This window comes from Salmo trutta, chromosome 34 (assembly GCF_901001165.1).
Source record: "Salmo trutta chromosome 34, fSalTru1.1, whole genome shotgun sequence".
Classification (NCBI taxonomy): Eukaryota; Metazoa; Chordata; class Actinopteri; order Salmoniformes; family Salmonidae; genus Salmo; species Salmo trutta.
Window position 1 is genome coordinate 37,242,114 of NC_042990.1, and position 26,585 is coordinate 37,268,698.

Genomic DNA, 26,585 nt, shown 5'->3' on the forward strand with positions numbered 1-26,585 from the left:
ACCAGATTAGATACGGTGGAGGAACCAGATTAGATACGGTGGAGGAACCAGATTAGATACGGTGGAGGAGCCAGATTAGATACGGTGGAGGAACCAGATTAGACCTAAAGAAAAAGCAGAGTTTAGATTGAATAGCACACTATCTACTGTCCCTGTCTTTATCACCCCTGCTCCTGTACCCCTTCCATCTCTCTGTGGTCTCCTCAGAGGAAGTCTAGAAGGTACTACCCCACCAGGCTGGCCATCACACTGTCTGCTGGCGTCTCCGCCAACTCTTCCTCCACCGCTATGGGCGCTGCCCCAGGGACTGGAGATTCAGGTTTTATCGTAGTGGAAATTAACTATCACCTCTATCCCTATACAATTATGAACCAACTATCACCTCTATACTTTTACAAGTGTGAACCAACTATGACCTTTATCCGTATACAAGTATGAGCAAACTTCACTACATGACCAAAAGTATGTGGACACTTGCTCTTCGAACATCTCTTTCCAAACTTATGGGCATTAATATGGAGTTGGTCCCCCCCCTTGCTGCTATAACAGCCTCCACTCTTCTGGGAAGGCTTTCCACTAGATGTTGGAACATTTCTGCGGGGACTTGTTTCCATTCAGCCACAAGAGCATTAGTGAGGACGGGCACAGATGTTGGGCGATTAGGCCTGGCTCACAGTCGGCCTTCCAATTCATCACAAAGGTGTTCGATGGGGTTGAGGTCAGGGCTATTTGCAGGCCAGTCAAGTTCTTCCACACTGATCTCGACAAACTGTTGCCACAAAGTTGGAAGCACAGAATCGTCTAGAATGTCATTGTATGCTGTAGCGTTAAGATTTCCCTTCACTGGAACTAAGGGGCCTAGCCCAAACCATGAAAAACAGCCCCAAACCATTATTCCTCCTCCACCAAACTTTACAGTTGGCACTATGCATTGGGGCAGGTAGCGTTCTCCTGGCATCGTCCGTCGGACTGCCAGATGGTGAAGCGTGATTCATCACTCCAGCGAACACATTTAACACTACTCCAGAGTCCAATGGCAGCAAGCTTTACACCACTCCAGCCGACGCTTGGCATTGCACATGGTGATCTTAGGCTTGTATGCGGCTGCTCGTCCATGGAAACCCATTTCATTGAGCTCCCGACAAACAGTTCTTGTGCTGGCATTGCTTCCAGAGGCAGTTTGAAACTCTATAGTGTAAGTTGCAACCAAGGACAGACAATTTTTACACGCTGCGTTCTGTGAGCTTGTGTGGTCTACCACTTCGCGGGCTGAGCTGTTGTTGCTCCTAGACATTTCCACTTCACAATAACAGCACTTACAGTTGACCGGGACAGCTCAAGCAGGGCAGAAACTTGTTGCAAAAGATGGCATCCTATGACGGTGCCATGTTGAAAGTCACTGAGCTCTTTGGGGGTGTCCACATACTTTTGTATATACAGTGCCTTCGGAAAGTTTTCAGACCCCTTGACCTTTTCCACATTTTGGTAGGTTACAGCCTTGTTATAACATTTATTAAATTGTTTCTCCACCCTCATCAATCTACACACAATACCCCATAATGACATCACAATACCCCATAATGACATCACAATACCCCATAATGACATCACAATACCTCATAATGACATCACAATACCCCATAATGACAAAGCAAAAACAGGATTTTATAGATTTTTGGCAATTTATTAAAAATGAAAAACTGAAATATCACGTTTCCATAAGTATTCAGACCCTTTACTCAATACTTTGTTGAAGCATCTTTGGCAGTGATTATAGCCTTGTGTCTTCTTGGGTATGACGCTACAAGCTTGGCACACCTATATTTGGGGAGTTTCTCCCATTCTTCTCTGCAGTTCCTCTCAAGTTCTGTCAGGTTGGATGGGGAGTGTTGATGCACAGCTATTTTCAAATCTCTCCAGAGATGTTCAAGTCTGGGCTCTGGCTGGGCCACTGAAGGACATTGAGACTTGTCCCAAAGCCACTCCTGCGTTGTCTTGTCTGTGTGCTTAGGGTCGTTGTCCTGTTGGAAGGTGAACCTTCACTCCAGTCTGAGGTCCTGAGCGCTCTGGAGCAGGTTTTCATCAAGGACCTCTCTGTACTTTGCTCCCTTCATATTTGTCTCGAACCTGACTTGTCTCCCAGTCCCTGCCGCTGAAAAACATCCCCACAGCATGATGCTTCCACCACCATGCTTCACAGTAGGGATGATGCCAGGTTTCCTCCAGATGTGATGCTTGGCATTCAGCCCAAATAGTTCAATGTTGGTTTCATCAGAACAGAAAATCTTGTTTCTCATGGTCTGAGAGTCTTTAGGTGCCTTTTGGCAATCTCCAAGCGGGCTGTCATGTGCCTTTTACTGAGGAGTTGCTGCCATCTGGCCACTCTAACATAAAGGCCTGATTGGTGGAGTGCTCCAGAGATGGTTTTCCTTCTGGAAGGTTCTCCCGTCTCCACAGAGGAACTCTAGAGCTCTGTCAGAGTGACTATCGGGTTCTTGGTCACCTCAGTCTTCAGTTTATTTGTGTTTTAGTTTTCACTGTTATACATGGTTGTTCTGTGTGGGAAAGTATTTATGTTTGTGTCTCTCTCTTCATTCTGTGTTTTAGTTGATTGTGATACTGCACACAAAATGGTGGTCTGTTGCTTCTAATCTTGTGTCCCCCCTTCAACCTCTTTCTCCCCACCTCTCTCTCTCTTGTCCCCTCTTCCGCCTCTCTTTCTCCACACTTCTCTCTCTTGTCCCCTCTTCCGCCTCTCTTTCTCCCCACCTCTCTCTCTCTTGTCCCCTCTTCCGCCTCTCTTTCTCCACACTTCTCTCTCTTGTCCCCTCTTCCGCCTCTCTTTCTCCTCACCTCCCACCATCTCTTTCTGTTTTTACTTGTCTCTTCCTCCTCTCAGTCCTCAGCCCTCTTTACCGTGTTGATTACATTAATAGCTGACTGATCAGTCTGGGGCTACTCCCACACTAGAGGCTCATCCTTACATTACCATGCTAGACTAGTGTGTTCCAAATGGCATCCTATTACTTATATAGTGCAGTAATTTACACCAGAGCCCTATGGTCCATGGTCAAAAGTAGTGCACTACATAGGAAATAGGGTGCCATTTCGGACAAAGCTTAACTTCTACCTACTCTCTCTGTGTCTCTCAGAACCAAGTGCTGACCCCCCACCATCACAGACCAGATCAGACTATGGGAGCTGGAGAGAGATTGACTACAGTTCACTGAGGGTGAGGCCGTGTGTGTGTGTTAAATACAAGCTTTCACGAGCAGGTTTCTCTTTTTTTTACTGTGATGAATTATGTCCGTCCCACCTAATGGTTGGTGAGATCATACTCTCTCACCCAGGGGCAACCAATGTCTTTTATCTCTGGTAATAACCATATGAGACATGCCGTTAATAGGAATTCAGAATCAGTTGTTGGGAAAAACAGGCCGTAAGACTTCAGTTCTTTGAAATGAAACCAGTTTGTATCAAGTATGTCAGAGTAGGAGTGCTGATCTGGGATCAGGTTCCTTCTATCCATGTTAATACTATTCATTGTGATCTAAAATAGTTTTTTTTTCTGTGTAGAAAAGTCTTGGCGGCCTTAGTGTTTTTTCGGGCCACCTAGGGTGTAAATGTAAATTATTTATTTATTAATGAAAATAATTAAAATGTTTTCATTTTCATTGTAAACTTAAACGACTAAAACCAGATATAAAGTAGAAAAGATAATGGACCTATATATATTTTAATAAGATCATCTTTGAGAACTAACAATCACCAGGAAGAAAAGAGAAGCCCGCACATTGCTCTTGCTAGTGCCATTGGCCACGCCCACCACCTAAGCCCCACTTTGATCCATAAAAAAATCCTGACTCCTACTCTGAGGCACTTTCTAAATACAGGCCCCAGGCCTGTATTTTCTCATGCATTGTCAAAGGGATCTCTAGCTACTCCCTGAGGACTTACAAAGCTGATTGATTTCTTTGGGCTTCATTTTCTTCCCCCAGTAGGTTATGACTGACATAAGGTGACCTGTCCCTGTTGGATAGCACTCAGTCAAAACAGGCTGTGTTTTTATGTGTGTTGTGAGTTGTAACCCCTGCTCTCAGATGTGCTGTAAACTGGAATAGAGTGAAAGAGTATTGATGTCATCTGCCAGCTACCTGCGTCTGATTCATTCTCTCTGTGTCTCTCGCTCCTCTCTACTGTACCTCCCGTCCTCTCTATCAATCTGTCCATCTCAGGAGTGCTGTATAACCAGTTCCTCTCCCAGGCTGACTTTGAGGTGTTAAGGGACAGAGCTCAGGTCAGATACCTTGTTGTTTTATTTTCTCTCACTCTCTCTGGCTGTCAATGAACTCACCAATGAACGTTAGGGAGGAACTTGAGGTCTGAGGCGTAATTCCAACCTATGACGTTGGCTCTAGCTCTAGAGACATTACCGCTGCTTTCTTATGGGGAGCAGTGATTAACTGTGCATAATAAAATATACTCTTAAATTAATTAATTAGCCTTCTACCCATTCTCTGACGTTTTTGACTATTAAAACGGGTTGTAGATCAACAAATGTTAGAATTCCATTACCATTATTAGCCTAACACGTAGCAATATGTCTGACCTTCCTGGTCAAAAGTAGTGCACTACATAGGGAATAGGGTGCTATTTTGGGGCGCAGGCTCTGTCTTATCACTTTTAACACCCTCTCTTTGTCTGTATCTGTTCTCCAGGGCCTGGGCTGTCTGGTGTGGCAGAACGTGGCTCACAGAGTGATTGTGGTTTCTCTCCGCAGGGACACAGCGAAGTCAAGAGGTTCTGGAAACAACAGAAGAGTCACACTTGATAACACAGAAGGGGCATGAGACAGGGATCAAGAGAGGAAAAGGAATAAGGATATATATATATAATTTTTTTTACATTCAGTTATATTTTTCCAGAAGGAGTTGGCTAGGAAAGACTGGTATTGGGAAAGACAAAATGGAGTAAGCAACTGCAAGTGCTTTGTTTTTGATATTGTCCATTGTCTCCTTTTGGGTTGGTGGGCAAATAAAATGATATGAAGAAATGTATGACAGCCTGCAATACCTGTAATTTTATGCATTACCAGCAAACTTTTCAGACATGAGCCCATACGGGAGCCCATTTCCTGAGTGGGCTCCCGAGTGGGGCAGTGGTCTAAGGCACTGCATCTCAGTACTAGAGGCTTAACTACAGACACTCTGGTTCAATTCCATGCTGTATCACAACTGGCAGTGATTGGGGGTCCCCATATGGTGTTGTCTGGGTTTGGCTGGTGTACGCTGTCATTGTGAATAAGAATTTGTTCTTAACTGACTTGCCTAGTTAAATAATGTTTCAGTAAATGAAATTGCAGAAGAGCCATGCATAAAAATGTGGGGATTTAACATGCAAGTCTGCTATGAAATGCATTTAATGTTTTCTCAATGTTTTTTTTTTTTAAATACCGTATAATATGATTAAATCAAACATATCAATGAAACCATTAAAAAAAAATGTTCACAGCTGATACATTCGACACCAAGTGCTGTCAACACAGGGCAGGGGAGTGATACAAAGCTTGTTTGACAGCCACATACATGTTTAATGCCTTCAGTCTTGTGTTGTTTTGTTTGTTGCTGATTTATCGGAAAGTCATGTTATGACAAGAAGTCAGAAGGACCGGTTTGTCTAAAGCAACTGTTACTGGTTCAAGCTACAGGACACATCATGTAATGGTGTAATCTGGTGTAAGTGGAGCTACATCTTGAGCTAGTTAGCCGCGTACCTGTAAATTCAGCGCTACCAGCTAATAGCTAGCTAACCTTAGCTAGTTAGCCAGCTAATTAAAACAATGGCTTGATTACAGCATTTAGCTAGCTAACAAACAGAGACCCTAGCTGCTAGTTTTAGCTAGGAATAGTTGCTCATTGCAAACGTGAATTTCCGACATGTGGTGCACGTAGCACGTATTTGAACATTTTCTACGACTTGCATAAATTGACGCTTCACCTCTCCGGCGAGCGAACCCCGAGTCGGCCACAAATGGAACCGGGGAGCTCGCTTGAAAGTCCATTCGGTTCTGGGGGTCCCGAACCGTCGGACATACGCGAAGAGACCCCCGGCGAAGAGGCTGAGGATGGGGACAACAGCATCCTGAGAGAAGGGGGAGGAGGGAACGAAAACACTCTGGACAACATGAAAACACAATGTGATGATGATGATGGTGTCACTGGGAAAAAGATTGAGGCTGCTAATGAAGAAGGCAAATATGAAGAGGAATTGGACCCTAGAATTCAGGCAAGTTTTGAATTTTAATGAACGTGTCTGTAGTACAGCAGCCTGTACAGTATCTGACTTCTTTCATGTTTTTAATTGCAAACCCATGCTCAATACTGCTTATATTCCACTCTCACTATAGCTACATTAGCTGTAAATAATCATAGGCAAAACTAAATGTCAGTATGGCAGACGCTTGCATCATTTAGCTTAAACGCAATTTTAAATCCCACATCTGCATTGCAAATGGATTCCACAATTTCACAGGGATTTCTTTCATACTTATTGTAATGAAGTTTATGGCCAGGCCAAACCCAATATGAAACAGTCCCAATACTAAACCTTTACCTCTCTCTCTCTCTCTCTCTCTCTCTCTCTCTCTCTCTCTCTCTCTCTCTCTCTCTCTCTCAGGAGGAGCTGGAGCACCTGAATCAGGCCAGTGATGAAATCAATAAGCTGGAACTGAAACTGGATGTGAGTAAGCTCTTTGTCAGCTAGCCTCATAACCCAGAATCAAATCTAACATGTCTGGGGAGACTAGGCCTATCTGTCCCAGAACAGACTATCAGCCACACAACCCAACACGGTACGGCGTCTGTATGACTGATAGTCATATACACTGAGTATATAAAAACATTAAGAACACCTGCTCTTTCCATGACCGACTGACCAGGTGAATCTAGCTGAAAGCTATGATCCCTTATTGATGTTATCGACACTTCAATCAGTGTAGATAAAGGGAAGGAGAAAAGTTAAATAATGATTTTTAAGCCTTGAGACAATAGAGACATGGGTTTGTGTATGCCATTCAGAAGGCCACACATACAAGAACTGCAACGCTGCTGGGTTTTTCATGCTTAACAGTTTCCCGTTTTTATTTCAAGAATGGTCCACCACCCATAGGACATCCAGCCAACTTGACACAACTGTGGGAAGCGTTGGAGTCAACATGGGCCAGCACGCTTTCCACATGCCCCGACAGGGGAAAAAGGGAAGGTGTTCCTAATGTTTGGTATACCCAGTGAATGCTAGTGCTATACTTTTATAAGCTGTCTTTCTTGGGGCGTAGCCTACTCACTCTTTCTCTTGGTGTTGACATAGATAATGTCATGTGATTCAGGTCTCACTAAGCCGCAAGGTCAACACACTGTTAATTCACTGCACACAGTAATGTAAAGGTTTACAGTTTCATATGTTGTTATTGAGCAGAGGTCAGAGAAGCGGTGTGCAGGAGATTACTTACTTCCCTTGCCTCAAGGTCTATTGTGATGTTATTGGAGTGATATCATTTGATGGTAGCCTATCAATTACAGTACTGAGCTATGAGGTTAACTGGTGAATGTCTCTCTCGCCTTCAGGATGCTAGGTCCAGCTACAGGAGGATCCTCACTGACTCAGCCAGGAAGCTCAATGCTCAGGGCTCCCAGCTAGGCACCTGCATCGAGAAGGCCAGGCCCTACTATGAAGCCCGCAGACTAGCCAAAGAGGTTGGTGTTTGTGTGTTGGACTGGATGTGTGTTTTGAGTGGTGTGTGGGTGCTCATCGAAAGGTTTTCAATATTATCTCTGGTGTGACAAAATAGCCATTTAGTTACCCAGCCTCTGTCAACCTACAGTGCCTTCGGAAAGTATTCAGACCCCTTGACTTTTTTCAAAATTTTGTTAGGTTACAGCCTTGTTCTAAAATTGATTAAATTGTTTCCCCCCCTCAATCTACACACAGTACCACATAATGACAAAGCAAAAACAGGTTTTGGAAAAATGGTGCCGAAGAACATTCTCCCAACCAACTATTTTATTTTTTTTGCGTTTTGTGTAACTTTATTTTTTTAACTTACTGTGTTCATAATGTTGCTGCTACCATCTCTTATGACCGAAAATGACTTCAGAAAAGCGATTACTCAACACGGACTGTAAGAAACGTTTTCCTTTAACGAGTACGACGAGAAGGATATCCTGCTTTCACTGGAACATGCCCAGATTCATACTTTTTTTGCGTGAAGAAAAGACGCCTGAAAAGGGGACGCAGATCGGGGATCCTTCTGAGAATCCGTAGGCGAGCGAGTAAACTCCCAGTGCCTTCCATTCTTCTTGCTAACGTGCAGTCATTGGAAAATAAAGTTGATGACCTACTATTAAGATTATCCTACCAACGGGACATTAAAAACTGTAACATCTTATGTTTCACAGAGAAGTGTCTGAACGAAAATACGGACAATATAGAGCTAGCGGGATTTTCCATGCACCGGCAGAACAGAGACGTTACCTCTGGTAAGACGAGGGGTGGGGGTGTGTGTCTTTCTGTCAATAACAGCTGGTGCGCGATGTCTAATATTAAAGAAGTCTCGAGGTATTGCTCACCTGAGGTAGAGTACCTTATGATAAGCTGTAGACCACACTATCTACCAAGAGAGTTCTCATCTATATTATACGTAGCCGTCTATTTACCACCACAAAACGAAGCTGTTACTAAGACCGCTCTCAACCAACTCTATTCCGCCATAAGCAAAGAAGAAAATGCTCACCCAGAGGTGGCGTTTCTAGTGGCCAGGGACTTTAATGTAGGCAAACTTAAATCAGTTTTGCCAAATTGTTTCCGGCATGTCACATATGCAACCAGGGGGGAAAAAATCCTAGACCACCTTTACTCCACACACAGAGATGCATACAAAGCTCTCCCCCGCCCTCCATTTGACAAATCTGACCAATTCTATCCTCCTGATTCCTGCTTACAAGCAAAAAATAAAGCAGGAAGTAACAGTGACTCGCTCAATACGGAAGTGGTCAGATGACGCGGATGTTACACTACAGGACTGTTTGCTGCACAGACTGGAATATGTTCCGGGATTCATCCAATGGCATTGAGGAATACACCACCTCAGTCATCGGCTTCATCAATAAGTGCATCGATGACATCGCCCCCACAGTGACTGAACATACATATCCCAACCAGAAGCCATGGATTACAGGCAACATTCGCATCGAGCTAAAGGCTAGCGGTGATGCTTTCAAGGAGCGGGAGACTAATCCGGACGCTTATAAGAAATCCCGCTATGCCCTTGAACCATCAAACAAGCAAAGCATCAATACAGGATTAAGATTGAATCTTACTACACCGGCTCTGACGCTCGTCGGATGTGGCTTGAAAACTGTTACGGACTACAAAGGGAAACCCAGATGCGAGCTACCCAGTGACGCAAGCCTACCAGACGAGCTAAATGCCTTTTATGCTTGCTTCTAGGCAAGCAACACTGAAGCATGCATGAGAGCACCAGCTGTTCTGGATGACTGTGTGATAACGCTCTCGGTCGCCGATGTGAACAAAACCTTTAAACAGGTCAACATTCACAAAGCCGCTGGGCCAGACGGATTACCAGGACGTGTACTCAAAGCATGCGCGGACCAACTGCCAAGTGTCTTCACTGACATTTTCAACCTCTCCCTGACCGAGTCTGTAATACCTATATGTAATATATATATAATACCTATATGTTTCTAGCAGACCACCATAGTCCCTGTGCCCAAGGAAGTGAAGGTAACCTGCCTAAATGATTACCGCCCCGTCGCACTCACATCGGTAGCCATGAAGTGCTTTGAAAGGCTGGTCATGGCTCACATCAAAAGCATCCTCCCGGACACCCTAGACCCACTCCATTTTGCATACCGCCCCAACAGATCCACAGATGGCTCAATTTCACTCCACACTGCCCTTTCTCACCTGGACAAAAGGAACACCTATGTGAGAATGCTGTTCATTGACTACAGCTCAGTGTTCAACACCATAGTGCCCACGAAGCTCATCACTAAGCTAAGGACTCTGGGACTAAACACCTCCCTCTGCACCTGGATCCTGGACTTCCTGATGGGCCGCCCCAGGTGGTAAGAGTAGGCAACAACAAGTCTGCCACGCTGATCATTAACACGGGGGCCCCTCAGGGGTGTGTACTTAGTCCCCTTCTGTATTTCCTGTTCACCCATGACTGCGTGACCAAACACGACTCCAACACCATCATTAACCTCTCTGGGCCAGTGGGACGCTTGCGTCCCACCCTAATCAACAGCCAGTGGAATCGCGTCGCACTAAATGCAAAACCTCATAAATGCTATAACTTCAATTTCTCAAACGTATGACTATTTTACACCGTTTTATAGATACACCTCTCCTGAATCGAACCACGTTGTCCGATTTCAAAAAGGCTTTACAGCAAAAGCAAAACATTAGATTATGTCAGCAGAGTACCCAGCCAGAAATAATCACACAGCCATTTTCAAAGCAACTAGCATGCATCACAAATACCCAAAACACAGCTAAATGCAGCACTAACCTTTGACAACCTTCATCAGATGACACTCCTAGGACATCATGTTACACAACACATGCATTTTTTGTTTGATAAAGTTCATATTTATATATAAAAACAGCATATTACATCGGCGCATGACGTTCAGAAAATCTTTTGCCTCAAATGCTTCCGGTTTATTAGCGCTACAATTTACAAAATTACTATTCGAAAACATTGTTAAAATGTAATATTGTCATTCAAAGACTTATAGATTAACATGTCTTGAATGCCATCTCTTTGCCAGATTTAAAAATAACTTTACTGGGAAATCACACTTTGCAATAAACGACGTGGTATGCCCAGAAAAAAAGTCTAGGCTATAAATGTTGGAGCCATCTTGGAACGATCAACCATCAAAAATACTCTTGTAAATAATCCCTTACCTTTGACTATCTTTATCAGAAGGCACTTCTAGGAATCCCAGGTCCATAACAAATGTAGTTTTGTTCAAAAAAGTGAATAATTTATGTCCCAATAGTGTTAGCGCGCTACGAAGACTAGTGAAAATGTACCATGTGAGTCTGACTTGTCGTCAGGAATGAGCAAAAAATATATATTTAAGTTCGTTCAAACATGTCAAACGTTGAATAACATAGATCTTTAGGGGCTTTTTGAACCAGGGCTTCAATAATATTCCATTGGGATGGTTGCATTGTCTTTCAAAACGTTTCGAAAAGGGAGAGTACCCTTGGGCGCCGACGTCACAATGGTAATGGCCCATCCCCTGTGACCAAGATAAACAGGCTCTCTTTCAGTCTTTTTTGATAGTAGGAGACTCAAACCACTTTGTAAAGACTGGGGACATCTAGTGGAAGCCATAGGAAGTGCTAAATGATCCACAAGCCCCTGTGTGTTTCAATGGCAAATGTTTGAAGTGATATCCACACATCAGATTTCAGTTTCCTGTCAGGATTTGTCTCAGGCATTTGCCTGCCATATGAGTTCTGTTATACTCACAGACACCATTCAAACAGTTTTAGAAACTTTCGGGTATTTTCTATCCAAAGCCAATAATTTTATGCATATTCCAGTTACTGGGCAGGAGTAGTAACCAGATTAAATCGGGTACGTTCGACAACGATGAGACGGCCTATAGGGAGGAGGTCATAGAACTGGCAGTGTGGTGCCAGGACAACAACCTCTCCCTCAATGTGAGCAAGACAAAGGAGCTGATTGTGGACTACAGGAAAAGGCGGGCCGAACAGGTTACGTTAACATTGACGGGGCTGTAGAGGAGCGGGTCGAGAGTTTCAAGTTCCTTGGTGTCCACATCACCAATGAACCTTCATGGTCCAAACATACCAAGACAGTCGTGAAGAGGGCACAACAAAACTTTTTCCCCCTCAGGAGACTGAAAAGATTTGGCATGGGTCCCCACATCCTCAAAAAGTTCTACAGCTGCATCATTGAGAGCATCTTGACCGGTTGCATCACCGCCTGGTATGGCAACTGCTCGGCATCTGACCGTAAGGCGCTACAGAAGGTAGCGCGTACGGCCCAGTACATCACTGGGGCCAAGCTTCCTGCCATCCAGGACCTACAGTTGAAGTCGGAAGTTTACATACACTTAGGTTGGAGTCATTAAAACTCGTTTTTCAACCACTCCACAAATTTCTTGTTTACAAACTATAGTTTTGGTAAGTCGGTTAGGACCTCTACTTTGTGCATGACACAAGTAATTTTTCCAACAATTGTTTACAGACAGATTAATTCACTGTATCACAATTCCAGTGGGTCAGAAGTTTACATGCACTAAGATGACTGTACCTTTTAAACAGATTTAAAAATTCCAGAAAAGGATGTCATGGCTTTAGAAGCTTCTGATAGGCTAATTGACATCATTTGAGTCAATTGGAGGTGTACCTGTGGATGTATTTCCAGGCCTACCTTCAAACCCAGTGCCTCTTTGCTTGACATCATGGGAAAATCAAAAGAAATCAACCAAGACCTCAGAAAAATAAAAGTTGTAGACCAAACTCTGTACAAACAATAGTACGCAAGTATAAACACCATGGGACCACACAGCCGTCATACCGCTCAGGAAGGAGATGCGTTCTGTCTCCTAGAGATGAACGTACTTTGGTGTGAAAAGTGCAAATCAATCCCAGAACAACAGCAAAGGACCTTGTGAAGATGCTGGAGGAAACCGGTACAAAAGTATCTATCCACAGTAAAACGAGTCCTATATTGACATAACCAGAAAGACCTCTCAGCAAGGAAGAAGCCCCTGCTCCAAAACCTTCATTAAAAAAGCCAGACTACGGTTTGCAACTGCACATGGGGACAAAGATCGTACTATTTGGAGAAATGTCCTCTGGTCTGATGAAACAAAAATAGAACTGTTTGGCCATAATGACCATCGTTATGTTTGGAGGAAAAAGGGGGACGCTTGCAAGCCAAAGAACACCATCCCAACCGTGAAGCACGGGGGTGGCAGCATCACGTTGTGGGGGTGCTTTGCTGCAGGAGGGACTGGTGCACTTCACAAAATAGATGGCTACACGAGGAAGGAAAATTATGTGGATATATTGACGCAACATCTCAAGACATCCGTCAGGAAATTAAAGCTTGGTCACAAATGGGTCTTTCAAATGGACAATGACCCCAAGCATACTTCATAAAGTTGTGGCAAAATGGCTTAAGGACAACAAAGTCAAGGTATTGGTGTGGCCATCACAAAGCCCTGACCGCAATCTTATAGAAAATTTGTGGGCAGAACTGAAAAAGCATGTGCGAGCAAGGAGGCCTACAAACCTGACTCAGTTACACCAGCTCTGTCAGAAGGAATGGGCCAAAATTCACCCAACTTATTGTGGGAAGCTTGTGGAAGGCTACCCGAAACATTTGACCCAAGTTAAACAATTTAAAGACAATGCTACCAAATACTTATTGAGTGTATGTAAACTTCTGACCCACTGGGAATGTGATGAAAGAAATAAAAGCTGAAATAAATAATTCTCTACTATTATTCTGACATTTCACATTCTTAAAATAAAGTGGTGATCCTAACTGACCTAAAACAGGGAATTTTTACAAGGATTAAATGTCAGGAATTGTGAAAAACTCAGTTTAAATGTATTTGGCTAAGGTGTATGTAAACTTCCAACTTCAACTGTGTGTATATATATATAGTAGGCGGTGTCAGAGGAAAGCCCATAAAATTGTCAGTCACCCAAGTCATAGACTGTTCTCTCTGCATGGCAAGCGGTAGTGGAGTGCCAAGTCTAGGTCCAAAAGGCTCCTTAACAGCTTCTACCCCCAAACCCCCCCCCCCCCCCCCCCATACACTGCTGTGTTTGCTACTCGCTGTTTGATTGTTACCTATGCAGTCACTTCACCCCCACCTACATGTACAGATTACTTCAACTAGCTTGTACCCCTGCACACTGACTCGGTACCGGTGCCCCCACTTTTTATTCAAACTGTTTTTTCCTACTTGGTAAATATTTTCTTCTTCTTGAACTACGCTGTTGGTTAAAGGCTTCTAAGTAAGCATTTCACGCTAAAGTCTAAACTTGTTGTTTTCGGCGCATGTGGCAAATAAAGTTATTTTTTTTATGTTTTATTTTTTAACGTTTGCTAATTTCTTACAAATAAACTGAGATTACATTTACGTAAATATTCAGACCTTTTACTCAGTACTTCGACGCACCTTTGGCAGCGATTTACAGCCTCGAGTCTTCTTGGGTATGACACAGCAAGCTTGGCACACCTGTATTTGGGGGGTTTCTCCCATTCGTCTCTACAGATCCTCTCAAGCTCTGTCAAGTTGGATGGGGAGCATCGCTGCACAGCTATTTTTAGGTCTCTCAAGCGATGTTCGATCAGGTTTAAGTCCGGGCTCTGGCTGGAACACTCAAGGACATTCATAGACTTGTCCCGAAGCCACTCCTGCATTGTCTTGGCTGTGTGCTTAGGGTTGTTGTCCTGTTGGAAGGTGAACCTTCGCCCCAGTCTGAGGTCCTGAGCGCTCTGGAGCAGGTTTTCATCAAGGATCTCTCTGTACTTTGCTCCGTTCATCTTTGCCTCGATCCTGACTTGTCTCCCAGTCCCTGCCGCTAAAAAACATCCCCACAGCATGATTCTGCCACCACCATGCTTCACCATAGGGATAGTGCCAGATTCCCTCCAGATGTAACGCTTGGCATTCATGCCAAAGAGTTCAATCTTGGTTTCATCAGTCCAGAGAATCTTGTTTCTCATGGTCTGAGAGTCTTTAGGTGCCTTTTGGCAAACTTCAAGCGGGCTGTCATGTGCCTTTTACTGAGGAGTGGCTTCCATCTGGCCACTCTACCATAAAGGCCTGATTTGGTGGAGTGCTGCAGAGATGGGAGAACCCTCCAGAAGGACAACCATCTCCAGAGGAACTCTATCTTATTCTTGGTCACCTCTCTGACCACGGCCCTTCTCCCCCGATTGCTCAGTTTGGCCGGGCTGCCAGCTCTAGGAAGAGTCTTGGATGTTCCAAACTTCTTCCATTTTAGAATGATTGAGGCCACCGTGTTCTTGGGGACCTTCAATGCTGCAGACATTTTTTGGTACCCTTCCCCACATCTGTTCCTCGACACAATCCTGTCTTAGAGCTCTACGGACAATTCCTTTGACCTCATGGCTTGGTTTTCGCTCTGACATGCACTGTCAACTGTGGGATCTTATATAGGCAGCTGTGTGTGCCTTTTGTAAATCATATCCAATCAATTGAATTTACCACTGGTGGACTCCAATCAAGTTTTGGAAACAGGATGCACCTGAGCTTAATTTCAAATCTCATAGCAAAGGGTCTGAACACTTATGTAAATATCGTATTTCTGTTTGCTAAAATTTACAAAAACTGTTTTCGCTTTGTCGTGATGGGGTATTGTGTGTGTGTGTATTTCTGTGTAATTTTTTATTTAATCCATTTTAGAATAAGGCTATAACATAACAAAATGTCAAGGGGTCTGAATACTTTCCGAAGGCACTGTATATTTGCATAACTTAATCCACACACATGAATGTGTAAAAAAAAAAAAAACGTTTTCATGAAGATTCTTATATGAATTTAACCTAACTTGTTGTTATAGGCGTAGTACATGAAGCCGCCTAATGAATCATCCTTATTGATTACGTAAAACATTTCACCCTTGGAAGGTGAACTTTTCACCCCAGTCTGAGATCCCTTGGTGAAACGGGTGCCAGTCCATGTTTAATCAGCGTTGTGAAGGGTATTTCCAAACTGTAATAGAACTAATGGAAATCTTTAGTGTAACCCTCAGGGATCTAATTGAAACCAATTAAGCAAATCATGGATTGGAAATGTGATCTGGTTAGCAGCAACCAACATCACGGCCAATGCTATGAAAATGTAGCAGAGAAAAGGAGAAGACACAAGGATCGGCATTTCTTCTAGACATTTAGCTGTGTCCATGTTAAAGGAGACCTGCACCATGTGATCATTGTTAGGAAAATCTACAGTGCCTTTCCGGAAAGTATTCACACCTGTTGATTTTTACTCAAAATGTTTTGTTGTGTTACAGCTTAATTTTAAAATGGATTAAATTGAGATGTATTTTCACTGGCTTATACACAAACCCCATAATGTCAAAGTGGAATTACAGTGCCTTCAGAAAGCATTCCTACCCCTTGACATATTCCACATTTTGTTATAATCTATTTTGAATTCAGGCTTTATCTTTTTTTCCTCACCCATCTACGCTCAATACCCCATTATGACAAAGTGAAAACATGTTTTTTAGATTTTGCAAAATGAGTTCAATGAAATACAGAAATACTTAATTTACATAAGTATTCACAGCCCTGAGTCAATACTTTGTAGAATCACCTTTGGCAGCATTTACAGCTGTGAGTGTTTCTGGGTAAGTCTCTAAGAGCTGTGAGTGTTTCTGGGTTAGTCTCTAAGAGCTGTGAGTGTTTCTGGGTTAGTCTCTAAGAGCTGTGAGTGTTTCTGGGTTAGTCTCTAAGAGCTGTGAGTGTTTCTGGGTACGTCTCTAAGAGCTGTGAGTGTTTCTGGGTACGTCTCTAAGAGCTGTGAGTGTTTCTGGGTACGTCTCTAAGAGCTGTGAGTGTTTCTGGGTACGTCTCTAAGAGCTGTGAGTGTTTCTGGGTACGTCTCTAAGAGCTGTGAGTGTTTCTGGGTAAGTCTCTAAGAGCTGTGAGTGTTTCTGGGTAAGTCTCTAAGAGCTGTGAGTGTTTCTGGGTAAGTCTCTAAGAGCTGTGAGTGTTTCTGGGTAAGTCTCTAAGAGCTGTGAGTGTTTCTGGGTAAGTCTCTAAGAACTTTCCACACCTGGATTGTGCAACATTTTCTCATTATTCTTTTCAAAATTCTTCAAGATCTGTTAAATTGGTTGTTGATCATTGCTAGACAACAATTTTCAGGTCTTGCCGTATATTTAAATCAAAACTGTAACTCGGCCACTCAGGAACATTCACTATCTTCTTGGTAAGCAACTCCAGTGTAGATTTGGTCTTGTGTTTTAAGTTATTGTCCTGATGGAAGGTGAATTCATCTCCCAGTGTCTGGTGGAAAGCAGACTAAACCAGATTTTCCTCAAGGATTTTGCCTGTGCTTAGCTCATTTACGTAGATCCTGATTACAAGCATACCCATAACATGATGCAGCCATCACTATGCTTGAAAGTATGAAGAGTGGTAGTGTTGTATTGGATTTACCCCAAACATAACGCTTTGTATTCAGGACATAAAGTACATTTCTTTCCCACATTTTTTGCATTATTACTTTAATTTCTTGTTGCAAACAGGATGAATGTTTTGGAATATTTATATTCTGTACAGGCTTCTTTCTTTTCAATCTGTCAATTAGGTTAGTATTGTGGAGTAACTACAATGTTGTTGATCCCTCCTCAGTTTTATCCTATCACAGCTGTTAAACTCTAACTGTTTTAAAAGTCACCATTGTCCTCGTGTTGAAATCCCTGAGCGGTTTCCTTCCTCTCCGGCAACTGAGTTAGGAAGGACTCCTGTATCTTTGTAGTGACTGGGTGTATTGATACACCAACCAAAGTGTAATTAATAACTTCAACATGCTCAAAGGGATATTCAATATCTGCTTTTTTATTTAATCTACCAATAGGTGCCCTTTGCGAGGCATTGAAAAACCTCCCTGGTCTTGGTGGTTGAATGTTTTTTTTAAATTCACTGCTTGACTATGGGATCTTACAGATACTTGTATGTGCGGGGTACAGAGTTGAGGTATTCATTCAAAAATCATGTTAAATGCTATTGTACACAGTGAGTCCATGCAACTTATGTGACTTGTTAAGCACACGTTTCCTCCTCCAACTTATTTCGGTTCGCCATAACAAAGGGGTTGAATACTTCTTAACTCAAGACGTTGCAGCTTTTCATTTTTCAATCCATTTTGAATTCAGGCTGTAACACAACAAAATGTGTAATAAGTGAAGGGGGTGTGAATACTTTCTGAAGGCACTGTAGATGAGAAAAGAAGAAAGTCTCTGAGCGGTATAATTTCCCAGGCATTTAGGTGTCAACTACGTCGACGTCTATTCAGGACACAAGACAACCAAGCACTTTTTTTTTGTGATTTAAAAAAATAATATATATATATATTTTTATTATTCTGTCCACAAAACAGTTGCTTGGTTCGACCTGGCACACGTCTGACTGCTATTGAGCGAGACAGACAGTCAAGGGAACCGTGTCACAAAGATTATTAAAACTGGTGTTCAAAAGTGAAGCAGTCATCAGTCTTTGCCTGACGACCCTAAACTTAGGGTAACCTTGTGCGTCCGTCTGGCCCCGCGGCCTCTCTCCGAGTACATCGGCTCTACCCTCCCCTGGAATTCTGAGTCACCTTGGGAGTGTTCCAAATGGCACCCTATTCCCTTTATAGGGCACTACTTTTGACCAGGGCCCTATGGGTAGTAGTGCACTATATATATAGGGAATAGGGTGCCATTTGGGACCTACGCCTTGTCTCGAAGTGCCCTGCTCCTTCTCTCTAAACCAACATGGACAAATCTTCCTCCTCTCCGGCTTTGACATAATTCACCAACTGTCATGACTAGAATACAATGAGGATCAGCTGTTTTTCTGGTTCACTTCTCTATGATTTGTAGCTGTTGCTGTCGTCTTCTTGTTTTATAGCTGGTGACGCGGAGACTTCCTGTTTTCCTCCGTGTCACCACCACCATCATTCTCCTGATTTTTAGAGGCTAATCCTAACTTCCATTTCAATCAGATTTTCATTTAGTCATGGATTGATGTCAATGGGAATTACACTTTACTGTAAGTAATGATTTGCCCCTTTAGTAATTGGTTTGTCGTCTGGTTGGTTGTGGTGTGTCTGTTACTGAACTGTGATTGGTTGTGGTGTCCTTAGCTGAACTATGATTGGTTGTTGTTTTCATAGGCCCAGCAGGAGACACAGAAGGCAGCGTTGAGGTACGAGAGAGCCGTCTCCATGCATACGGCTGCCAGAGAGATGGTGTACGTGGCAGAGCAGGGGCTTCTGGCAGACAGGAACACTCTGGACCCCACCTGGCAGGAGATGCTCAACCACGCCACCTCCAAGGTACACACAGGGAGAGAGGAGGGGGTCCTCCAAGGTACACACAGGGAGAGAGGAGGGGGTCCTCCAAGGTACACACAGGGAGAGAGGAGGGGGTCCTCCAAGGTACACACAGAGAGAGGAGGGGGTCCTCAGAGGGAGAGGAGGGGGTCCTCCAAGGTACACACAGAGAGAGGAGGGGGGTCTTCCAAGGTACAGGGAGAGAGGAGGGGGGTCTTCCAAGGTACAGGGAGAGAGGAGGGGGTCTTCCAAGGTACACACAGAGAGAGGAGGGGGTCTTCCAAGGTACAGTGAGAGAGGAGGGGGTCTTCCAAGGTACACACAGAGAGAGGAGGGGGTCCTCAGAGGGAGAGGGAGAGGAGGGGGTCCTCCGAGGGAGAGGGAGAGGAGGGGGTCCTCCAAGGTACACACAGAGAGAGGAGGGGGTCCTCCGAGGGAGAGAGAGAGGAGGGGGTCCTCCGAGGGAGAGGGAGAGGAGGGGGTCCTCCGAGGGAGAGGGAGAGGAGGGGGTCCTCCGAGGGAGAGGGAGAGGAGGGGGTCCTCCGAGGGAGAGGAGGGGGTCCTCCAAGGGACACACAGAGAAAGGAGGGGGTCCTCCAAGGTACACACAGAGAGAGGAGGGGGTCCTCCAAGGTACACACAGAGAGAGGAGGGGGTCTTCCAAGGTACAGGGAGAGAGGAGGGGGTCTTCCAAGGTACACACAGAGAGAGGAGGGGGTCTTCCAAGGTACAGGGAGAGAGGAGGGGGTCTTCCAAGGTACACACAGAGAGAGGAGGGGGTCCTCAGAGGGAGAGGAGGGGGTCCTCCGAGGGAGAAGGAGAGGAGGGGGTCCTCCAAGGTACACACAGAGAGAGGAGGGGGTCCTCCGAGGGAGAGGAGGGGGTCCTCCGAGGGAGAGGGAGAGGAGGGGGTCCTCCGAGGGAGAGGGAGAGGAGGGGGTCCTCCAAGGTACACACAGAGAGAGGAGGGGGTCTTCCAAGGTACAGGGAGAGAGGAGGGGGTCTTCCAAGGTACACACAGAGAGAGGAGGGGGGTCTTCCAAGGTACAGGGAGAGAGGAGGGGGTCCTCCAAGGTACACACAGAGAGAGGAGGGGGTCTTCCAAGGTACAGGGAGAGAGGAGGGGGTCTTCCAAGGTACACACAGAGAGAGGAGGGGGGTCTTCCAAGGTACAGGGAGAGAGGAGGGGGTCCTCCAAGGTACACACAGAGAGAGGAGGGGGTCCTCCGAGGGAGAGGAGGGGGTCCTCCAAGGCACAGGGAGTGCTTTATGAATACAGGGCCAGGGCTATTCAACTCTGGTTATGGTGGGCCCGAAACAGCATTTCTGGTTTCATTTTCTCCTTCTAATCAGGAACTGATTCAGACGTGGTATGGCAGGTGAGTGGTTAACTACCAGGTAGACAGGAATACCCGTTAGTACTTTGTCTTTGTACTAGACAGTGAATACTTGTGGCTAATAGTGCTGAGAGATTAGTGCTTTTTGAGGTCCGTTTTGTGTTTGATTATTTTTTTAAATATCAAGGTTTTCAATTTGTTTCGACATTTTTTTTTTAAACAAATGTATTATGGAAATTCCAAAGCCCAAAATAGTGAACATTCAATTGCTAAAACGTTGAAAATATTCCCTTGTCTCTGTTAGGTCCACGTGGGGTAGACCTTATTATTTTGAATGTCATACTCAACTCTACCCAGCCAGCCAGTGTTATCTCTGTGCTCACCATACTGTAGTCTTTAGGCATCCTATTTAGCTAGCCTGCCGAAGCATGCTGCAGAGCTGTCTGACTAAATCATTTTACTAGTTCTTCAAAGTAGATAAGGCATACTTTCACCAACTGTCTCTATCCCTCTCTCTCATCTTTGTGTTGTGTACAGTCCTCTCTCGTACAGTCTATGTGTATCTAACCGAAGGTAGCAGACGTTAAAGTGTATCCATCTCTGTCTGAGACGGAAATAACAGGCGCAATGGATTATGGTCATGTAGTTAATTACCAGGGGTTTTTTGTTGTTGTTGTTGCTGAACTAGGTTGAATATTTGCCTAATGAAAACTACAACTCCCTTCAGCGTCCCACATAGTTCTTGACTTCTCTCTAGAGAAACAGCGCGTCGGGATGAAAAGCCCCAGAACTAAAGGAATTCAAATAGTTGAACCGACGTCGGTCAATTAGTTTAATAACCACAAAAAAAACTGATATTTCGGTTAATCGCTCAGCGCTAATGGCTAAAGCTATATCTATGGCAGACCGTTAAGGAGACGGACGACGGGTCTATGGCAGACCGTTAAGGAGACGGACGACGGGTCTATGGGAGACCGTTAAGGAGACGGACGACGGGTCTATGGCAGACCGTTAAGGAGACGGACGACGGGTCTATGGGAGACCGTTAAGGAGACGGACGACGGGTCTATGGGAGACCGTTAAGGAGACGGACGACGGGTCTATGGGAGACCGTTAAGGAGACGGACGACGGGTCTATGGCAGACCGTTAAGGAGACGGACGACGGGTCTATGGCAGACCGTTAAGGAGACGGACGACGGGTCTATGGCAGACCGTTAAGGAGACGGACGACGGGTCTATGGCAGACCGTTAAGGAGACGGACAACGGGTCTATGGCAGACCGTTAAGGAGACGGACGACGGGTCTATGGCAGACCGTTAAGGAGACGGACGACGGGTCTATGGCAGACCGTTAAGGAGACGGACGACGGGTCTATGGCAGACCGTTAAGGAGACGGACGACGGGTCTATGGCAGACCGTTAAGGAGACGGACGACGGGTCTATGGCAGACCGTTAAGGAGACGGACGACGGGTCTATGGCAGACCGTTAAGGAGACGGAGGACGGGTCTATGGCAGACCGTTAAGGAGACGGAGGACGGGTCTATGGCAGACCGTTAAGGAGACGGACGACGGGTCTATGGCAGACCGTTAAGGAGACGGACGACGGGTCTATGGCAGACCGTTAAGGAGACGGACGACGGGTCTATGGCAGACCGTTAAGGAGACGGACGACGGGTCCATGGCAGACCGTTAAGGAGGCGGACGACGGGTCCATGGCAGACCGTTAAGGAGACGGACGACGGGTCCATGGCAGACCGTTAAGGAGACGGACGACGGGTCCATGGCAGACCGTTAAGGAGACGGACGACGGGTCCATGGCAGACCGTTAAGGAGACGGACGACGGGTCCATGGCAGACCGTTAAGGAGACGGACGACGGGTCCATGGCAGACCGTTAAGGAGACGGACGACGGGTCCATGGCAGACCGTTAAGGAGACGGACGACGGGTCCATGGCAGACCGTTAAGGAGACGGACGACGGGTCCATGGCAGACCGTTAAGGAGACGGACGACGGGTCTATGGCAATGGTTCAACTTTGGTCCTGGAGGGCTGAAACACTCTTTCTATCCAGCGACTGATTCAGATCTGGTACAGAGATGTTCTCTGTACTAGACAATGACAGAGGGTAGTGCGTAAATCCCAGTACATCACTAGGGCCAAGCTTCCAGCCATCCAGGACCTCTATACCAGGTGGTATCAGAGGAAGGCACTAAAAATTCTCAGACTCCAGTCACCCTCGTCATAGACTGTTCTCTCTGCTACCGCACGGCAAGCGGTACCGGAGCGCCAAGTCTAGGACCAAAAGGCTCCTTTACAGCTTCTACCCCCCAAGCCATAAGACTGCTGAACAATTAATCAAATGGCCACCTGGACTATTTACATTGACACCCCCCCCTTTGTTTTTACACTGCGCTACTCTCTGTTTATTATCTATCACTCTACCTACATGTACAAATTCCCTCGACTAACCTGTATCCTCACACATTGACTAAGTACCCCCTGTATATAGCCTCGTTATTTAATTTTTTACTTTAGTTTATTTAGTAAATCTTTTCTTAACCAACAATGCAGTTCAAGAAATTGAGTTAAGGGCTTGTAAGTAATCATTTCACAGTAAGGTCTACTACACCTGTTGTATTGGGTGCATGACAAAATTTGATTTGATGACCCAGTCCTGGAGTTGATTATCTCTGTACTAGATAATCACTAGCTTACTAGTGGCTAAAGCTTATCAAATCAAATTTGTCACATACACATGGTTAGCAGGTGTTAATGCAAGTGTAGCGAAATGCTTGTGCTTCTAGTTCCAACCGTGCAGTAATATCTAACAAGTAATATAACCTAACAATTCCACAACAACTACCTTGTACACACAAGTGTAAAGGAATGAATAAGAATATGTACATATAAATATATAAATGAGTGATGGCCGAACGGCATAGTCAAGATACAGTAGATGGTATAGGGTACAGTATATACATATGAGATGAATAATGTAGGTTATGTAAACATTATCTAATATAAATAATATAAAGTGGCAAGTGATAAATTGATTACATCAATTTTACCATTATTAAAGTGGGTGGAGTTGAGTCAGTATGTTGGCAGCAGCCTCTCTGTGTTAGTGATGGCTGTTTAACAGTCTGATGGCCTTGAGATAGAAGCTGTTTTTCAGTCTCTCGGTCCCAGCTTTGATGCACCTGTACTGACCTCGCCTTCTGGATGATAGCGGGGTGAACAGGCAGTGGCTCGGGTGGTTGTTGTCCTTGATGATCTTTTTGGCCTTCCTGTGACATCGGGTGGTGTAGGTGTCCTGGAGGGCAGGTAGTTTGCTCCCGGTGATGCGTTGTGCAGACCTCACTACCCTCTGGAGAGCCTTCCGGTTATGGACGGAACAGCTGCCGTACCAGGCGGTGATACAGCCCGACAGGATGCTCTCGATTGTGCATCTGTAAAAGTTTGTGTGCTTTTGGTGACAAGCCGAATTTGCTGCGCCTTCTTCACCACACTGTCTGTGTGGGCGGACCATTTCAGTTTGTCCGTGATGTGTACGCCGAGGAACTTAAAACTCTCCACCTTCTCCACTACTGTCCCGTCAATGTGGATAGGAGGCTGCTCCCTCTGCTGTTTCCTGAAGTCCATGGTAGACGGTGAATGATGGTGGAGGGGAAAGGGTGTGAGAACTATCAATCTCTTCATCCTACAAGCCTCTTCATCAGAGTGGATGTTTAAAGGTATCAGCAGCTGTTTACTATGTCTCCCAGCATGGTGCAGGGGGACGGACACTCTCTGTGCTTAATTCATGTGGACCAGTACTCTTTATAAAGAGCAAGGTTGGACGTCCTCGTTCTCATGTAATGGAGCTCCGCTATTCTGTTCTGCTATGGAAGTGATTCACAGGGCACTTAACGTGTGTGTGTGTGTGTGTGTGTGTGTGTGTGTGTGTGTGTGTGTGTGTGTGTGTGTGTGTGTGTGTGTGTGTGTGTGCGCGTGCACGTTAAGTGCCCTGTGGATCATTTGAGTATATATGAGATTGAAGAGAGGGACTCTCACCCAGGTATTATCATCGCCTAACAGCTGGTAGTGCTGCTGATGCTAATAATGCTTCTCCCAGAGGGACGTGTGTGAGGGACGTGTGTGAGGGACGTGTGTGAGGGTCGGTGTGAGGGTCGGTGTGAGGGTCGGTGTGAGGGACGTGTGTGAGGGTCGTGTGTGAGGGACGTGTGTGAGGGTCGTGTGTGAGGGACGTGTGTGAGGGACGTGTGTGAGGGACGTGTGTGAGGGACGTGTGTGAGGGACGTGTGTGAGGGACGTGTGTGAGGGACGTGTGTGAGAGACGTGTGTGAGGGTCGGTGCGAGGGACGGTGCGAGGTGAAATAAGGGCATCCTGCTGCTGTTTATTTTCTCCTTGTAAAAGTGCCAGTGTGTTGATGCTGATGATTGATGGGGAAAGAGGCACCTAGAGAGTGACGGCGGGCTGATGTCCAAAGGCATGACTGACGGCTACTGATTTTGTGTGTGTGTGTGTGTGTGTGTGTGTGTGTGTGTGTGTGTGTGTGTGTGTGTGTGCGCCCCAGGTTAACGAGGCAGAGGAGGAGCGGCTGAGGAGTGAGAGGGAGCACCAACGGGTCACTCAGCTGTGCCAGGAAGCAGAACAACGTGTCCAGACCCTTCAGAAATCCCTCAAGAGGTTCATCATCAAGTCCAAACCTTACTTTGAGCTCAAGGCTCAGTTCAACCACCTACTAGAGGTGAGTAGCCTTGTCTCAGACAGAATGACCCATAGGGCAGGAGCTTATCTCTCTAAAATCAGTTCAAGATTGTACTCACTGTAGGATAGTCAGTACATTCTAACTGTATCAATCTGCCAGTGTGATGTTACAGCAACACTTCAACTGCTTGTGTTGTGTTACTCTGAGTCCACTATAAAGCTGCGGTGTCCCTCATGGTTTGGTGCTACGACCAGTCTCTTTCTAATCGGCCATGTTTTTTATTAAGCAACACGTGACCCGCTAGTTTGAGAAGCTCCCGGTTTTTTTAATTTCAACGAAACCAGTGCATAAAACAGACTGGCTCCGCGAGAGGCTCGCGCTGCTCAGCGTTAAAAATAACACTCTTCTATTTTCAAGATTTCGACAAGCGGGCTCACCCATTTTTACATTTACATTTTAGTCATTTAGCAGACGTTCTTATCCAGAGCGACTTACAGTAGTGAATGCGTACATTTCATACCTTTTTTTCCCCCCGTACTGGTCCCCCGTGGGAATCGAACCCACAACCCTGGCGTTGCAAACACCATGCTCTACCAACTGAGCCACACGGGACCACCCAAGAACACTTGTTCAATTAAAAATAAAAAAAATACCGTGAAACATTTTGGGTTACGAATCCTGTTACTTCAACTTCATTTTTTTTTTACAGGAGCACAAGGCAAAGGTGGTGCAGCTGGAAGAGCGCGTTGCAAGGGTAAAAATGCGCTACTCCGTCGCCCTGCGCAACCTGGAGCAAATCAGTGAGCAGATCCATGCCCAGAGGGGGTGTGTCCGAGCCACCAGGGCCCGCCCCGTAGCCTGCGGTGGGCGGAGCTCCCCAGTGGGGGCGGAGGCTGAGGTCAGAGTTCAGGTTGGAGGAGCCTGTGGCGGGGGAGGAGGCTTGGAGGAGAAGGACTGGGCTGATGGAGAGAAGACCAGGCAGTGGGTGGAGAGACACAGAGAGCAGGGCTGGGGTCACAGCGAGAGGGGAGAGGCAGGGTCAGACTCCATGTCTGTCATCAGCCTCCAGACCATCGCCTCGGACCTGGAGAAGTGTGACTCGGTGGGGCACCTGGGGGACCTGAGTGACGTGAGCAGCCTGATGGGAGAGGACTGGGAGAGGGACCGGTCCCTTATGCCTGAGAACAGAGACAGGAACCCAAAGGAAGAGGAGAGAGTTGTGAGGGAGGTGGACATCCCTGCTCCAAGGCAGGATAGATTGGAGGTGGTGAGGGGGGCGAGAGGGAGAGAGAGACAGGAGAGCTTTGTCAAGCAGCACCACAGAAGTGTGAGTTTGTGAGACCAGAATAGAAGGCACTGTGTCATGAATAATCAGATAAA

The 26,585-nt window shown here is 45.6% G+C and overlaps 1 protein-coding gene across 2 annotated transcripts; it reads left to right on the plus strand.

The window, feature by feature from the left end:
- The first annotated feature begins 5,545 nt into the window (after positions 1-5,545).
- Positions 5,546-26,585, plus strand: sh3bp5lb (SH3-binding domain protein 5-like, b). Of its 2 annotated transcripts, XM_029732813.1 has the most exons (6): positions 5,546-6,285; positions 6,676-6,738; positions 7,623-7,751; positions 18,996-19,157; positions 25,071-25,244; positions 25,915-26,585. In XM_029732813.1, exons 1-6 carry the CDS (start codon positions 6,031-6,033, stop codon positions 26,542-26,544), a joined length of 1,413 nt encoding a protein of 470 aa, XP_029588673.1. In that variant the 5' UTR covers positions 5,546-6,030; the 3' UTR covers positions 26,545-26,585. The 2 variants fall into 2 exon arrangements, with proteins under 2 accessions (XP_029588673.1, XP_029588674.1); XM_029732814.1 differs by lacking the exon at positions 5,546-6,285 and having other exon boundaries at positions 6,688-6,738; positions 7,149-7,751.